This window comes from Brachyhypopomus gauderio, unplaced genomic scaffold (assembly GCF_052324685.1).
Source record: "Brachyhypopomus gauderio isolate BG-103 unplaced genomic scaffold, BGAUD_0.2 sc154, whole genome shotgun sequence".
Taxonomy (NCBI): Eukaryota; Metazoa; Chordata; class Actinopteri; order Gymnotiformes; family Hypopomidae; genus Brachyhypopomus; species Brachyhypopomus gauderio.
This window is the reverse complement of record NW_027506975.1, coordinates 11,306-28,478: the sequence shown is the minus strand read 5'-3', so window position 1 is coordinate 28,478 and position 17,173 is coordinate 11,306. Positions and strand designations below refer to the sequence as shown.

The 17,173-nt window shown below is 46.0% G+C and overlaps 1 protein-coding gene across 1 annotated transcript in view; it reads right to left on the bottom strand.

The window, feature by feature from the left end:
* tango2 (transport and golgi organization 2 homolog (Drosophila)) overlaps positions 1-17,173 on the bottom strand; it is a 21,025-nt gene extending 3,852 nt beyond the window's left edge. The window contains exons 1-7 of the mRNA XM_076994650.1: positions 17,015-17,173; positions 15,812-15,892; positions 9,886-9,974; positions 7,881-8,000; positions 7,220-7,334; positions 1,127-1,194; positions 651-798 (exon numbers count right to left, since the gene is read on the bottom strand). Of these exons, the coding sequence (XP_076850765.1) occupies positions 651-798; positions 1,127-1,194; positions 7,220-7,334; positions 7,881-8,000; positions 9,886-9,974; positions 15,812-15,867 (596 nt within the window). The 5' untranslated portion in view covers positions 15,868-15,892; positions 17,015-17,173. The remainder of the gene's footprint in view (positions 1-650; positions 799-1,126; positions 1,195-7,219; positions 7,335-7,880; positions 8,001-9,885; positions 9,975-15,811; positions 15,893-17,014) is intronic.

The window sequence follows — 17,173 nt, the reverse complement described above, 5'->3', positions numbered from 1 at the left end:
AGAAAAGGAACACATCAGGCCATTAAGGCTTGGACTTTACTGATGCTAAATAAACTTGAGAAATGTTCCACAGATGTGAGTGGTGTTTTCGCCCCTGGTGTGAGGAAATTCATTACCATTATCCTTAGATTTCATGTTTATTTCATCCTCAGAGATCATGTTTATTTTAGATATAAAAATAACATTTAAAACGCTCACAAACATTTGTGGGTTGCACTTCAAAGATCTTCTGAAATAAGGTCTGAATAAACTCTTGCTTTTTTGTCAAATGACCTGACAAAGATCAAAGAGATAAACACAGTTCCAATTTCACTTGGAGGATAAATGAGAAAGTGAGGGAGGGAGGGGAGAGAGGGAGGAGGGGAAAGGGGAGAGAGAGAGGGAGAGAGAGACAGAGAGAAAAGGAGTGAGGGACAGTAGGCTTTAGAGATTGGATTAGTTTGTTACTGAAGTGCAGAAAGAGTGGATTTCTGTTTTTCCCTGAAGCTTGACTGTGTGTGTGTGTGTGTGTGTGTGTGTGTGTGTGTGTGTGTGTGTGTGTGTGTGTGTGTGTGTGTGTGTGACGTGATGCAGTGAGAGACAGAGAGTGGACATGGTGTGAGTGATGGAGAGGCAAGAGATGTGATGGAGGGTGAAACTGAGAGACTCACAGCTCTGTGTTGTTCAGGACCTGTTGCAGTTCCTGCACTAGACCTTCAGGGGGCAGTGTTTTGCTCACCACGCTGGTGAAAAGACGCTTGCCATGTTCCAATTTCCGCCACGGAGTCTCCAGCAAGGAGTTACTCAACGCATATATTCCTATTAACACACACACACACACACACACACACACACACACACACTTATTCGTCATTCTCACCCACATGTTACATGTGCATTTCTCTCATGTCAGGTCATTAAATAAAGTGCACAAAATATGTCTGAATAAAAACCTGTGTGTGTGTTCAGATCTGGAGGAATAACACGCTTTTACACACACACACACACACACACACACACACACACACACACACACACACACACACACACACACACACACACACACACACACACACACACACACACACACCTTAACTGAAAGCCTACTTTAGTGTATGGGAAGAGAGCTAAGAGCGACTGAACAGACCCGCTTTCAGGCGAATGGGTTCCGGACTGCCCTTGTTTCCATAGTAACACACAGTGTCTTCATTGGCTCTGAATTAAGCAAAATGGAGAGAAGAAACGCAGTTAGCCATCACGCCTGCTCAAACAATTTAACGCGAATTACCATTTTTTTTGTTTATTTAAGCTTCACCAACATTTTACTTTTTCCCCTAGATATGTAAACACTGTGGAAGACCAATTATTTAACCTTAAACTGGCAGTGAGTTATTTTATTCACCAACACACCAATCAGAGCCAATATAATTAGTCTCACAGCGAGCGACCGTTAGCGAATAGACTGGATCGGCGTGAGTAAAAACACAACGTTGTTATAGGTTATATTAAACACTGCTGGGTTTGCAGTCCTTCTAATTTACTAAGAAGTTAGGATGCTTGAGTTCATTAGCACGGGATTAGTTACGCCACTCAAGATGGTGTAACTATATTACCTAGCTAGAATAACAGATTTATTGGATTAGCTAAAGAAACGGATCCTGTTCCGGTTTACTTCCACGCCACGCCTGCCGTATCGTCCTGCGGGTTTGTTTGCAGCTAATACGCGATGTTTCTACATAATTATCCAGAGAAGCATAACCACCGTGTAAAAGGTTATCGTTGTCAGTTCAAGTGCAAATGTCTTCATCTTCTGTAAACTTTCCTTTGGCCTGCGGTTCTGTTTACATCGGTATAATTAGCCAGAGACTCAAAACGACCGAAAGGTTATCGCTGTCAGCCCAAAGCCATATGTCTTGATGTGAAAACTTTTTTTTTGGGGGGGGGGGGGGGGGGGGGGGGTTGAGTAGGTCTAAAAGCTGCGACAATCTGTAAGCTGTTTAGAAATTCAATGTTGACGCACGATACACGGATAACAATCAATTTCTTCTCTTTTATCTGTGACCATTAGCGAGCCGATCGCTCTCCTCTGCCTGGGTGCTCGTCATTAGCGGGAAGAATGGCTCCTTGCCCGGCAACCGCGAGCGCATTCACATGGCTATTCAGAGCTCTAGATGATTAAATGCGTTTCTCTCATCTCTTACACGGTTGTGGTGAAAGGCCACACTCAAACGAGCCGCCTGCACTTTTTCGAGTACTTTTATTCGAATGACACTGTTGAACCACGGAGTTGTATATGTTCCGAACACACACAGGAATGCAAGAAATACAGTAAACTGGGTCGTCTGCTTCATTTATTTGGCCAGAGAAACAAGAGGATGGACAGAAAATGAATTGGACATGAATTTAAGGGAGGGATTATTAAAAGGATGTGAAATAATCATGGTACACCGTTCTTGAGAAGCACAAGGTCCCAGTTTATTACAAACCCATGTTGGGTCTTTAGTATACTTGAATTTAGTCCACCTGTTGACATGCAGTCTGGCACTCTCCAACACATATGCCACAAGTCAGTATAACTGTGGTTATTTGGTTGGTGTATCAGACACAGCGGGCAGCTGGATCCTCTATGGGATAAGAGTGGTGTCCAAAACATCCAAGCAGTATCCTAATAGTAAAACCACAATGCTAGAGCCAGTAGCCACTGATTAGGACTTGAGCGTGGCCATTACAAAACACCTGCAATGAGGGGACGGAGGAGAAGATCCGAAGATGAAACGGAGATGTTCAAGAACTATATGGAAGCCACGTCGGGAACGAGGAACACTGAAAGCTCAAGAAATATCAAGGGCTGAGAGAGGAGTTGGAAAAGATGTGGAAACTGAAGGCAACACTGGTTCCTGTGGTAATCAGCACTGGCATAGGATACTGTGAAGGACCCTCAAGCTCCCGTGTCTCTGCTAGAGGACCCAAGCTTGAAGGAATATATATACCTCCACAGAGAGAGCAACAACAAAACTGGTGCACTGCACAAGGTTTTTTGAGAATGATGCTGGCCTTCAACAGCCAAGTGCAGGTGTTTCTAATAACGCGGCTTGTGAGTGCAAAAAATACATTCGCACAAAATACTTTTCGAAGGTGATGAGGAGTCCCGGGAGACGGTGAGAGATCTCCACTCCTCCCTCAGCTCATCCTCCAAGACAAACAATCAGTATGCCGAGGAGAGAAAGCTTGTTTGATGGAAGCCCACGTCTTCCTTTCTGTCTTTAAACCGGCGTCTGTTTGCGCTTCTTCCTCCCGCTGAGCTGAGCCGCGTGGTTCCGGCTTTGATGGGAAGAACACGAGCTCGGAGCGCTCGGCTAGCAGATACGGCTGGCGCGTGGCTACTCCAAATCTAGCACATGTCCATGGCTCGTCTCCGATTAGACCGCGATCAAAGAACATCCTGTTTAGCCTGGCTGAGCACGGCTTGAAATTTTGCTCTGTGGTTTCAGTCTGGCCTTGTGTCACCACGTCACTGACTGCCAGGGCATGGAAAAGCGTTCCTCGCTGCCTCCTGCTTACAAATCTTCCTTCGTTCTTTATCACTGTGGAGCAGGCCAAGTCTATTCCAATTCATCCACGTTCCTTCTTCATCCGATATGCAATCCCACCTCGGGGCATGGACGAACTCTTAAACGACACCCACAACGACACTTGCGCTGGGAGCAGCGTTAATTTAGACCAATCTGGGCTCCAGCGATACGTGTCAAAGAACACAAAGGTCGGTGTCCCAAGACCCTGGACAACCTCCAGCCTCTGTACCAATTCGGCTTCTCTGCTCTTAAGCAACGATGTGCGGTGCGTTTGCCAATAAAGACGTGACTTAAGGGAGAAGACAGGGAGTGATGCCATTATTCCGTAATGTTTGGATGCAGAGTGCTCACCGCACAGGAGACCAACGCCTCAGCCCTGCGGGAGACCGAGAAGCTGTGAGCAGTAAGCTGGTTCTGGATGGGAGGCGCTGAACAAACACGACTAACCCACAAAAAGGATTATTCTCCAGCAGAGAAAGGCACCCCAGCGCCCAGAGATTCCTCCATGAAAATAAGAAACTGGGAGGCTTATGTTTATTTTGAAACATGAGCGTCGACATGTATCTATATTTTCATATGTAGGGGAGGCTTTGGAGACCTAAATATGCAGGATATCGCCTATTTATGACTGTTATTACACACCACCAAATTGAGTAGTGCTGAAAATTCCACTAAATGCAAGAATGTTCAGATATGATCTACCACAGTTGTTTCTGCTGTATTATTAGAAATGTAGAGCGTTCCAAAGCCAATACTGTGCTCTAAAACAACGGTTTCTATATTACATATCAAAATGGAACCTGGACTGAGAGAGGGCTATAGTGCCTTGGGTTTCATGCACAGGGGTCATCCTGGGTGTCACATGAACTAATATGGAAAATGACCGTGTAGTAAAACAGAATTTACATTGAATTTGAATTAAGTTAACTGCAGCATGAAAATAATGTCCTGTTCATCATATATAGAGCTTCGTTCTTCATCATTTGAACAGATTCTTGGCTGACAGCTGAGAAACTACAAGACAAATTCAATTAAACCAACTTTACAAAGTTCAAGTAACCAGTCACAGGACACCAGCTTTGTCCAAAAGTACTAGAGCCTTCGGTATAGATCCAAATGCTTCACTTCTGCACCCCATCAACAACATTCCTTCGAAAAGAGAAGCAAAAACTTGATTTAAAGATCTCTCAAGCCATACTGACATCCACGGAGAAGTTTTACTGCTTCTTTTGGGAAAATTCCAATTTTCTGCACTGCTGTTTAGTTTGGCCATGATGGTCCCTCTTCTTCGTCGCATTCTCCAGACTGATATATAGAAGCAGATGATTAAAAACACGAGGAATAGTTACGGCCCGGATATGTCACAACAACTGCTAGAATCATCACCGGTCTTGGCAAGCCAGCCGGCTGAGGCAGAGAATCTCTGTTATAATGTACACCTCCTCTCCTGTTGTAGGACGTTGCTATTGATTTTGTAGACAAAGGAGCCACAGCGAAGTTTCTGATAGGGTTATTGCCACATGCATCATCTTCACCTGGGAGAAGAAGAGGGGGTAGACTAATGGCTTGGTAACGATCCTGTTTATTGAGATGGTAAACAAATAAATAACACCCCCAGACGATTTCGACATTCGTTTTTATTACTTCTCATGGGTGTCTCCTGTCATTGTGTGTCCGTACACTACACAGCCTCTTAAAACATATCGTCCCTTCTGGCCCCCGCACGCATTAACAAAGTAATGCAATATCGGACATGGCAGGACGAGGTATTTGCTTTGCTGCTGTAGGGGCGGGTCTTATTTTATTATGGCCGGCTCTGTTTAGCCGGATCGGCAGGTGTTACGTTAGGGCCGGAGTGAACCACACGGAATCAGGAGCAGGATCTGGTTCTTCTGGGGGGGGTGGGCACACACGCTAATGGGATGATCCTGCCTGCCGAGATCGGCCATCTTCACCCCAAACTGGTACTTTGGTTCTGGTGCTCTCTTAGCCATGACGCTTCAGCATCACTGGGAACTGAGCTAACGGAGTAAGATGTGCGAGCCCTGGCTTCAGTGCGCATCCATGAAACGTCTGCAATGCAGTTTCATTCCTCCCCCGTGGAGAAACACGGCAGGGATTTTGTGTTATCTGGATTAATGCCACGTGAGCTGGCGACTCTAGTGTACTCTGACCTTCTCCCTGATAATGAGACCGGTTTGTTCTAGATCGAGTACCGGATGGCCCATTAACAGCACAGTTACATAGCAATACGTGATAATACTGACCACTATCTGAAATGATAATACTGGATTTAATTAGCAGTCACTTGACTTATGGTCTCTTGGAAAGACAATATGACGGAAGTTTCAGCCTTTAAAAACCATAACGGCACACCTGTGCCTGCAGGAATCATCTCTAAACCAAATTCCTCTTAGAAGGGAAGGACCAAAGACCCGAAGGAAGGAGTGTGCAGTCAAGCAGCTGTGAAGCTGAGTTCCAAATGGCCTCCATAAGCTTAGTCTGGCGGTTGAACTGATGCCCCTCCCCACCCCTGCAAACAGACCCCCCGAGATCACACGATAATCATCCCGCCGCCGCGTCCCCGGCAACACGGACAGCGAGAACGGGGAGGGAGAAAGTGAGAAGAAAGACATTTCAATACACAAAGTCCCGCAAATCTCTCGGGACCCTGGCCCTGCCCGCCTGGGAGATTTGTTTGCCTGTAGATGAAACAGAATGGAATGGTGGCGGAGAGGACGAGTGACTATCATTTCATTACGCTGGATGAATTGTAAGGAGGCGCCGCACGAGTCCCTCATAACCGTAGAGGCACCAACCTAAGGAAAGCTGTGGTGGTAAATGAATACCAGCAGGGGAGCAGCTGGCACTGGGATTAATATCAGCCAGCGCTATCTGCTCTACGCTCGCCATCATTCAATGCTAGTGACGTTAGGATCATTGGATTAAAGATTCCTTTTACATTTATATCGTGTCCCGCATGAATGACCGAGGACGGCAATTACTGTGATGTACGTGTTAACATGTGTACTCGCCGCACGGCCAGGAAAAGCCGCGGTACATCGCGCTGCCAGACGGGCACGTACGCAGATGCAGACGAGCGCAACGTTCGTGTCTCTGGCTGTCGCATTCGCGGTTACTCACGTTAGAGACCATCCCCGGAATGGTCGCGGCCCGATTTTGTCTCCGTAAAACCAAAAGCGAATCAGGAGCCTGGATCTAATCCAGGATTCCACAGCTTTATGGTTCAGTGTGTTCCCCAGACCAGGCAATTTGGACTGACCCACTCACAGCATGATCTCAAATTTCACATCAGGTGTTTCTTTCTATTACTCAATAAAATAATAATAGCACTGACGTGTATTTCCGCATAAGCACCAGCCCAGTGCAGGGTTAACAAGCTGACTACTGAAGTCCGGTATGCTCCGGATCAGCACTGTTTTGAGTACAACATTGGAATAGGCATGCAAACATTGTGTGCATGGGCTTATGAGGCATTATAAATCACAATTCCACTCTGTAAGGCCGCTGTAGCAGCAGCACCTCCACCCACAAACCCCACCAGACAAGCGGCAGAAAGAAAGGGAAGAGGCCCCAGTGTGAGGCCCCAGGACCCGTTGGCTGGCCCCTGCCCAGAGCCCCCAAACTGTCCTGCTGCACACACCTACCTGAAGTCAGCCGTAAGGAGGTTGAAGCCATTGTACAGGTGGCCCTCAGACGCCACCTTGCGCAGGTAAGAGAAGCTGTCCAGGTTGTCTGTCAGGAAGTTCGACACCAGGAACCCTGGGGAGAAGGGACACGTACTCACATTTGCACAAAGGAGGATTATGTTCTGGCAGAAGTCTCGTTTTGTTGTTTTTTTTGTAAGACGGGCACCTTGCAGTTACAAAATGGCAGACCTTCAACTTTCATTAAACAACAGCCAAGCACTGCAGCTTCTCCCAGCGTCTGCCGTACCATCGTGGCGCTCTGAACCCACTTACAGAAAGGTCAGTGCTTTAATAAACGCCAATAACACAGTATCAATAATGAAGGTGAACAGCAGTCACTTGGGAAAACTGCAGAATCAATACCACTTGATAAGCAGTTTCACTAACGCAAGCTAAGGCTTTCAGTAATGATCGTTATCTGGACGCCTTTAATAAGGGAGTCGACTAACAGGATAAAATCATATTCATCAATGCTTCAGATGATTATGCAGTTCGGTACAAAGCAAAATCTTGGCCTGCAGACGAAGAGTCTTCCTCTGCCTAACCCGTCTGAAAAAAATTTTTCTGCCAGACCGGCGTCATAAACGCCAGCCAATGCAAGAGAAGCGGCGGAACCTACCTCGCCCGCGGGCGTCCGGGTTGGTCCAACCCTCCATGTAATTGGTTAGCGCGGCCAGCTTGCCCCGCCTACTGACCCCGAGCCAGGAGCCGCCCTCCTTCCTCTCTTCCAGATCCAGACCTGAGGAGGCACGCAGGAGAGGAGCAATCTTCTCAACGACGCACGGGAGGCGAGAGGGCCCAGACGGACCAGCTGCGGCAGACGGCCAGACCTTGTGCCGACGCCCAGCGCGAGACCGAACGCGTCTTATTCGACAGCTGGCTTAGTGCAATGCAGAGAATGGAGTGTGTTCCATATTTATAAAGCTATTCTCAACAGATTAATTATCTTAATTACCTCTCTGCAAACAAGATTATTCAAATTACGTCTAGGTTTTTTTTATACTTTTTTCAATAGCTCATATTAAGTAAAATGTTCTTGCTGACAGATAATTTAGATTCAAGCAAATTAGTGAATGTCATAGACTTTCCTGCATGTTTAAATTTTGAAAGAATTTAAAGAAGACTGCTGTGGTATTTCAAGTGAGTATTTTAAGAGAATTTCAAACATGACAGACCTCTGCTGTATGTGTACAATAATAGTGCTCATTTAGAAATGTAGAGGGCTTAAAATGTTAATTTTCAGATAAATCTGGGGAAAACGGCGAGGAACACAGGACACTAGGATTTTTTATGAAAGGTCACATGAATCTGTTTTGGGCACTTCCTCTGTACATCATGGCCTGAGGCTAATCAGTTGGCCTCAGTTCATGTCTTCCACGCTGGGTGTCTGTTCAATCTCCACCCCCCTGGGTGGTTAAAGACCCCCTTCCTAACTCCATACTTCATTTCAGCCATTTCTCATAAACTCAACCATTAATTACCAACCCGCAACGATCACCCCCCCCCCCCCCCCCCCCCACTCCCAAACACGTCATCCGCTTGACCCTAAATCACAGGCGCGAGCAGAGCCCGACAAACTAAATGTCACCCGATCTCTGCCCAACAGCAAGGGGCCATGACTGATTCCTTGTGCTGTGTATCAAACAAGGGGTCGTCAATCAATTACTAGCGGCTTGATGCCAGGATGAGTGGAGCCCCTAGGAGGAGGCCAAACATTTTCAGCCTCCAGTCTCATTTCCTGGTGTTGTTCATTTTGACTGTATGCATCACTTTTCCCCTCGTCCCTCATAGGAGACGGATAGGGCAGGTAGTTTAAGGAAGGCCACGTTTGTTGGTTCTGAACAGATTTTTGAGCTGCCATTATTCATTCAGGGGTTTTTTATGGTTTCTTTCATGATAACACTGGTCTCTCTACACCATTTAGCCAGTCAATATGGAGTCATCCTTGAGGGCGGAGAGAAAAAGGAGACGTGATGGCATCAAACATCAAGTGCGTTGCTGGAAATGCGAAACGTGTTCTTTGAGGCCAGAGTGGATTTTTTTCAGTGCCATTTCTACAAATGCTAATAGTGTGTCTAGCGGGGGAACGCGAGTCGACAGGAGTCACCGCCTTTCCAGCCGATCGATCAGCCTCAAATAGTTTTATCCAACATACACCAATTTAAAAACCTGTTTTCCACACAGTCAGGGCTCCACCTCCACCATGGTTGCTCCTTCCACACGAGGGCTGTAGGTGGGAGGACTACAGTGCAAGCGTGCTGGCTCTGTGGACGGGTGGGGAGTGGAGTGATTGGGTTTGGGTGCAGCGCAACCTTCAGACCTGCAGAGGTGGTTCGGAGGGCTGACTCCTGAAATGTGGCTGAAATGTGGATGGGGAACTACATTTTAACGTAGGATCTGTTCACCTTTGCTTTACTACAAGCTTATTTCCTATGTTTTATCTGCTAAAAAATGTTTTAGTACAGAATTTAGTGCAGAATAATGCAGTTCAAATTAATCTTAAATGGATTATAAGACAAAAGTGGTACATATAAAAAAACCTTCAAACAAATCCGGGTTGTTGTTTGGTTCAGATCGATTACATGTTTAACCAATCAGAAGGCTGAAAAGCCGGACTCTCCTACCGCTGAGGATCTCCTTGTCGTTGCCCCAGAAGTCGGCGGCCTTGGACGGCCTGTTGTATAACTCGTCTCTGTTGGCGGCCAGGACGAGCCTGCGGGGGGCACAGAAGAGAGAGCTGGTGGAACGTGGGCCTGGAGACCCGGCACCGACTGGCACGGACCAGTATGGACCAGACGTAGGTTCCACTCTGTTCTCATATCACCATTCAAATATGTGAAACAATAACACAGGCCTCACCATAAGGATTTAGTTTTAATTAAACAGTCATTAGTATTCTCTTCAAATCGACATTTTGAGCAAGGCCCACCAATAACGTCCAACTGACCCAAAAAACTCCAGCCAGTCAGTACGAATTGAATCTGATCTCTGTAACACACCGAATCAGTGATTGAGTTAGAGTAATCTTGTCTAAAGCTGCAAATCGAATCCAAAGCTTCTGGGAGCGAGAACAGCCAAAAAAAGGCCCAGGTCCTGCGGTCCAGCGGTCCAGCCCACGCCTTCTGTTCAGTCCAGCCTTTCCTGTTGATTAGAAGCTGATTCCAGCCAAACTGCTAACTTGCCAACTGATGGCTGTGAGATAACGTGGTAGAGCACCCAAGCACTCTGGGGGCGGAGCTGGGATCCACACTGCAACCGCACCAGTACAAATGCATCTGGACCATTAGAGCACGCTCCAACCCAACACGGTTTGATAGTTTCAACAGGGGTCTGTGTGTGTTGCACATGTGTGTGTGTGCGGGTGTGTGTCAGTGGTGTGGTTTTGACCTAAGCTGCTATGTGTCAGCACTAAGGATGAACAATTTCTGAGCAGACAACAAAACACTTCTGTAAGTAGCTCTGGATAACACAACCTGCCAAATGCATAAGTGTGTGAGTGTGTGTGTGTGAATGTGTGTGTGTGTGTGCACGCGCTTCAGGTCAGCACTTTGGGAGAGTGATGGCTATTGTCTTTGCAGCTCCCCATACCCACAAAAGCTCAGTTTGCTGCAGTGTTCTCCAACTGTCTCTCTCTCTCTCTCTCCCCCAACGGTCTCTCACTGTCTCACAGAGCGTGTGCGCGCGCACGCACGCACACACACACACACACACACACACACACACACACACACACACACACACACACACACACACACACACTTTGCTCTCATCAGCAGCAGACCCACAGCGTACCCTCTCAGAGCCACGTTGACAGCAAACCTGCAGAACCCTGCAGTGACTGAGCTACAGGGCTGCCCAACACACTGAAGGTCAGCGTCCACAGGGCCTTTCCTGCACACGGGACGCCTTTTCACAGAGCACACCGGCTCCTCCGTAATACACCTCATACGCACTCGATTAATGTCTGTCTGCGGCATTCCCCAAACAGCAAGTCCTCTCAGAAAACCTCTCAAGAGAACTCAAACTGAGACAGGACAGACAGGACACAGGACATCTGTCTCGATACCAGCTCCCTGGTCAACTGCCGGGGGAGGGGGGCATGGAGAGAAATAGAGAGATAGAGACAAGAAGGGAGGGAGAGAGGGAGAGCTAAAGCAGGGATAATCAGCGCAAATGAGAGGGGGGAAAAAGGGGAAGAGTGAAAGCGAACCTAAACCTGTGTGGAGCCTCGTTAGCGTAATGAATACGCTAATGCCCTTGCATTGATTATCAATCGCGGAGACGTGCAGCAGCAATTGCTTTATCAATCGGTCCGTTTTCTATTCGCTGGCTGGCTGCTTCCTGCCGGCATGAAGGGAGAAGCCCAGGGTCAATAAACAGCCTCCAGCCGTCGGGATGGAACAGAGTGGCCATTGCCGGGGATGGCCGTGCCACATAGGGGACTAGGGCTGCCCGATACAGACCAAAATATCATATCGGGATTATACTGCAACGGTATTACAACTGCGATATATCTTGGGATCCACTGCGTTGGCTTGTGTCAGATGGAGATGATAATAGCAAATTAAAGCATGGACCGGTTGCTAGCTGGACTGTCCAGTGGAGGATGCGTTCTCTGTTGAGTCCTCCAAGGTTTCTCCCTTAAACCTGCTCAGGGACTCCACGATTACCTTCGTCTTGTTCATCATGGATCTGCACCCAGACGTTTGTAAAGCTGCTTTCTGTGCATTGTTGAAAGTCAGAATACACAACGAAAAAGGCAATTCATTACATTTATTAAAGTATACACCGGCCACTTTATTAGGTACACATGTACCAAATGCTCATTAATGCAAATGATGAATCAGCCAATCACATGGCAGAAACTCAATGCATTTAGGCATTTAGACATGTAGACATGGCCAAGATGATTTACTGCAGTTCAAACCGAGAATCAGAATGGGGAAGAAAGATGATTTAAGTGACTTTGAACGTGGCATGGTTGTTGCTGCCAGACGGGCTGGTCTGAGTATTTCAGAAATTACTGATCTACTGGGATTTTCATGCACAACCATCTCTAGGGTTTACAGAGAATGGTCCGAAAAAAAGAAAAATATCCAGTGAGTGGTAGTTCTGTGGGCACAAATGCCTTGTTGATGCCAGAGGTCAGAGGAGAATGGCCAGACTGGTTCTAGCTGATAGAATGGCAACAGTAGCTCAAATAACCAGTTGTTACAACCGAGGCATGCAGAAGAGCATCTCTGAATGCACAACACGTCAAACCTTGAAGCGGATGGACTACAGCAGCAGAAGACCACACTGGGTGCCACTCGTGTCAGCTAAGAACAGGAAACTGAGGCTACAATTCACACATGCTCAATAAAATTGGAAAATAGAAGATAGGAAAAATGTTGCCTGGTCTGATTAATCTCGATTTGACAACATGAAAGCATGTATCCATCCTGCCATGTATCAGTGGTTCAGGCTGGTGATGGTGGTGCAATGTTGTGGGAGATATTTTCCTGGCACACATTGGGCCCATTAGTACCAATTGAGCACCATGTCAATGCCACAGCCTACCTCAGTATTGTTGCTGACCAAGTCCATCCCTTTATGACCATGGTGTACCCATCTACTGATGGCTAATTCCAGTAGGATAACGTGCCATGTCATAAAAAGCTAATAATCTCGGACTAGTTTCTTGAACACAACAATGAGTTCATTGTACTCAAATGGCTTCTACAGTCACCAGATCTCAATCCAATAGAGCACCTTTGGGATGTGGTGGAACGGGAGATTCACATCATGGATGTGCAGCTTACAAATCTGCAGCAACTGCGTGATACTATCATGTCAATATGGACCAGACTCTCTGAGAAATGTTTCCAGTAACTTGTTGAATCTATGCCACGAAGGATTAAGGCAGTTCTGAAGGCATAAGGGGGTCCAACCCGCAACTAGCAAGGGATACCTAATAAAATGGCCAGTGAGTGTACGTAAAGTATTGCAGGCCAATGTGGTGATAACAAGGAATGTTAGGTGGTTCTAGCATATAAACTGTACAGAGAGGTTCTAAAACCTTTCACAGAGATGTTCAGAAACTGTTCAAAGATCATCAGGCATACTGCTTGTTCTCTTTTGGTAATCCAAGTTAAGAGTAGGAGTAGCTGATCCTGAATCAGTGTTTAGGAGCAAGTCAGTGGCTCCCAGAACATAAACATCCAGATTTGATGAGCTGATCTGCGGCAGCTGAAATCTTTGCTTAACTCAGCATTTCCCAACTAGGACGAGAGCAACAGCACAGAAACCCGAAGAGAAATGTTTTCATAACAGAAACGTCAAACAGGATAAACTCACAGGCTCTGCAGTGTCCCTGACGGGGGAGTGTAGCTACAAGAGTCTTGTGTTACCAGACACGGTGCGGCTTTCAGATAACGCTTAAAGACCAAAGGGCTGTGCTCACAGCACGCTGACCTTGTGACATTAGAGATCAGACAAGTCAATAGGTGGAGTGTATCCCTCTGCATCCACACTGAGATACTGAATCAGTGCATCTGGTGCAGAGGCCAACATCACACACACACACACACACACACACACACACACACACACACACACACACACACACACACACACACACGCTCACTGTTACTTTCCCACATTAGGTGTCTGATCTATATTATGCAGTGCACCAAAAGAGAGTGAGATGGAGTGACAGGCAGACAGAGAGAGAGAGAGAGAGAGAGAGAGAGAGAGAGAGAGAGAGAGAGAATTGGGAAAAGCAAGCTAGTGACAACCACACACCCCCACAAACCTATTTTTACCAGCTCTCCACTTGATATAAATCACATACATCTACTTGACTTCATGTTTCCCATCTTAACCAACTTCCCCCCCCAGTAGAACACACACTATATTATATCACTGTACTCATGGGTACTTGAATTATCTCAATTTTTACCCTCCACTTAGGAATCTAAAGTTTGTTTCAAATTACTGTCAATGAGAGAGAGAGAGAACTGAGAGAACCACAGACATTTTCAGAAAGCTTTTTCCAAGTATTTCACACATTTGGGTGAACACACACACACACACACCTGCAGACGCACAAACACAGACGTGCGCGCGCCGACTCACACCGCTGGCCTCAGTAGGACATCAACAGATGGCATATAACCCATTTCATACAATATATACCACATTTTTATAAAAACATATTTTCAAACTGGTAATGAGCCCTTTGCTACTGGTATTGGGCTACTGCTGTTCTCCATCATATCTACACAGTCTAAACCCAAAGACTAAACAGATACAATATATATATATATATATATATATATATATATATATATATATATATATATATATATATATATATATATATATATATATATATATTTTTTTTTTTTTTTTTTTTTCTGGGTGTCAAAGAAATTCAAAGTAACAGATTCAATAAAGGTCTACTTGTACAGTGCCTGGGGAAGAACAGGTTCACTGCATATTAAAGCCTTTTAAACTCCGTTAAACTTCTAAACTTTTATTCATTATTTAATATTCCTAGCAATGCCGCAATAATATCGGAAACGGTGATCATTTTGTCCCCAGTAGGCCTGCTGACCGGATAACACGTGGCATGTGCGGTACACCGTGACTGAGTCATTCCATCCACGATCAAATGACAAGCCACGGGGTGAAGCCCGTCGTCATGTAACGAAGCCTAATGCAACTGGACGCTGTTACTGCGACTGATGCGTCGAGAAATATTTGCTTGTCCGCGCATCGGGGCCCCCATCTGCAGCGGCGCTGGTCTGCGTGATCAGAGCACAACTCCACCCTCCTCCGGCGCCAGTCGAAGTGCTCCCCACCCGCCGCGGCTCGAAGCTATTTCAGGCGGCTACCTGGCTGCTCTCTGGCTGACGGATCTGTCAAGTCCGTCGCACCGACCGCATAGTCAATCGTACAGCTGATAGTGGCGACGCTGATAGTGGTGATGCTGATGCATTGGCGCACATCCACATAGCTTCTCTGTCCAGCGATGGCACACAGCCAAGTTCATATTCAATTCGCCAGACATTGACGGCTTGCTTCTTGTACACCACATCTGTCATCTCCCCTTCCGTTGACCCAACAAGCTGGGTCTTCCCGTTCCCTGTGCAGCTGAATCTCACCCTCAGGGGAGCAGAGCTCAGAACTGCAACGGAGGTCAAAGTGCACATCGTCCTGCTCCGTCACTCCCTACGGCACGGCCGTCAACGCTCTCAGTGTTCTTGGGTGCTTTGCATTACAAGCATATATTCTCATTAATATTCAGTTCACGGTCTCCTCTGTTCCTGTGTAATTAGACTCTCTGTAAATGAGACGTCGGCTTAATGAAGTGACTTGGACCCATACCATCAAAGTAGAGCTATTTTTGCCTTGATTTTGCAACAGAGGCAGAAGCAACCTGACTTCATAGAATATTTTGCATCAGCAGGGTCTGATGTGTCTAAACGCTTATGTTCTTCTTCTGTCAGGTGCTAGTTCACAACTGGCCATCAAGTAAACAAAACAACACCAGCACAAGCAACTTACCTGTAGGCATTTTTGGACGCTGGCCGCGGGTCAAACTTGAAGAAGATGATGCACATCAGGACGTTGTAGAACTACAGCTCCCTATCACAAAAGACAAAAGAATGGATATAGAAACGGAGATAGAGGTGACAGCCGAAGCCATGGTCTGCTAGAAGTAGATACTAACTATCTAATGTAATGTAGTTGTGCTAACTAAAGTGTAATAACTTTCATTAGCTGTCAGCAATGATGCCATTTTTCAGTGAAGGATTTTATCTCTGGTTATTCAAACATTCAGCATTCAGCACTATGGTGTTGCACTGAATTTTGTGACTGTAGAATGTACAATTAACTTGGTCTTAAGTGTTTACCTACACTACCATATACTATTTAATTAACAGTTTCACACATTTACACAAGTAAACAAACAATGATCGAGTTCCCATGTGCAGTCATCAGAATACAAGATCCCACTGTACCTTCATAATAATAATAAGTTAAAGACAAATAAAAATATGTTCTCGTTTGCACACAAGTGTTGATGTTGGGGACCAGTATGCTGCTGAGTGCTGCTGGCTTTACAGTCACTCGGTGGTCTCAGATTTCGGTGCAACACCAGAATTCGCATAGAAATGTTTTAGCTAGCCAGGTTAACTAGCTGGTTAGTGTCAAAGATGAACAGTGCAAGGGCGACGTGGCAATGGTGACGACGCACTTTGCCCTTAAATCACCATCTATAAAGGGTTAGCAATAGAAAAGTAATAGAAATCAACCCCATCAAGTTGATAATTATACATAAGTTAAAATGAACCAACTAGCTAGCGAGTTTATCCTTTGGTGTTCTTTACTAGTCATCTATGCTGGATGACTAGCTCACAACTAAACTAGTTATCTATTACCTACTATTCACTTTTACATAAGTAGCGTAGAAGCTTTGGTCAACTGCTACTTAGCCGGCTAGCTTACTAAGCAATAAAACACTGCGTTGTTTTTTTTAGACATGTCTGGGGAGAATATGTGAGTATCAGGACACATCTGCACTAATATCAGATGTTATATAAGTAGATAGCTAACAAATTATATATATACTCCAGTGACGCTGACTGGTGGTTAACTAGCACCGCAGCACATAGCAGCTACGCTAGCTTGACAGGTAGCTAGCCACAAAGTCGCAGAGCTAAACCGTGAATTCACACACGGTAAATGACCCGTAACGTTACTCACTGATCCATGTGCGTGTGGATAATGTTCAGTTCACCGCGGCTACATGAAACGCCAACGAAGCAAAGCGCTACATGTCCCGATTACTGTAAACGGGTATGTGTGTTTAGAGGCCGGTCAGAACGTTCCCATTGTGACGCTCCCATTGTGACGTTCAACTCC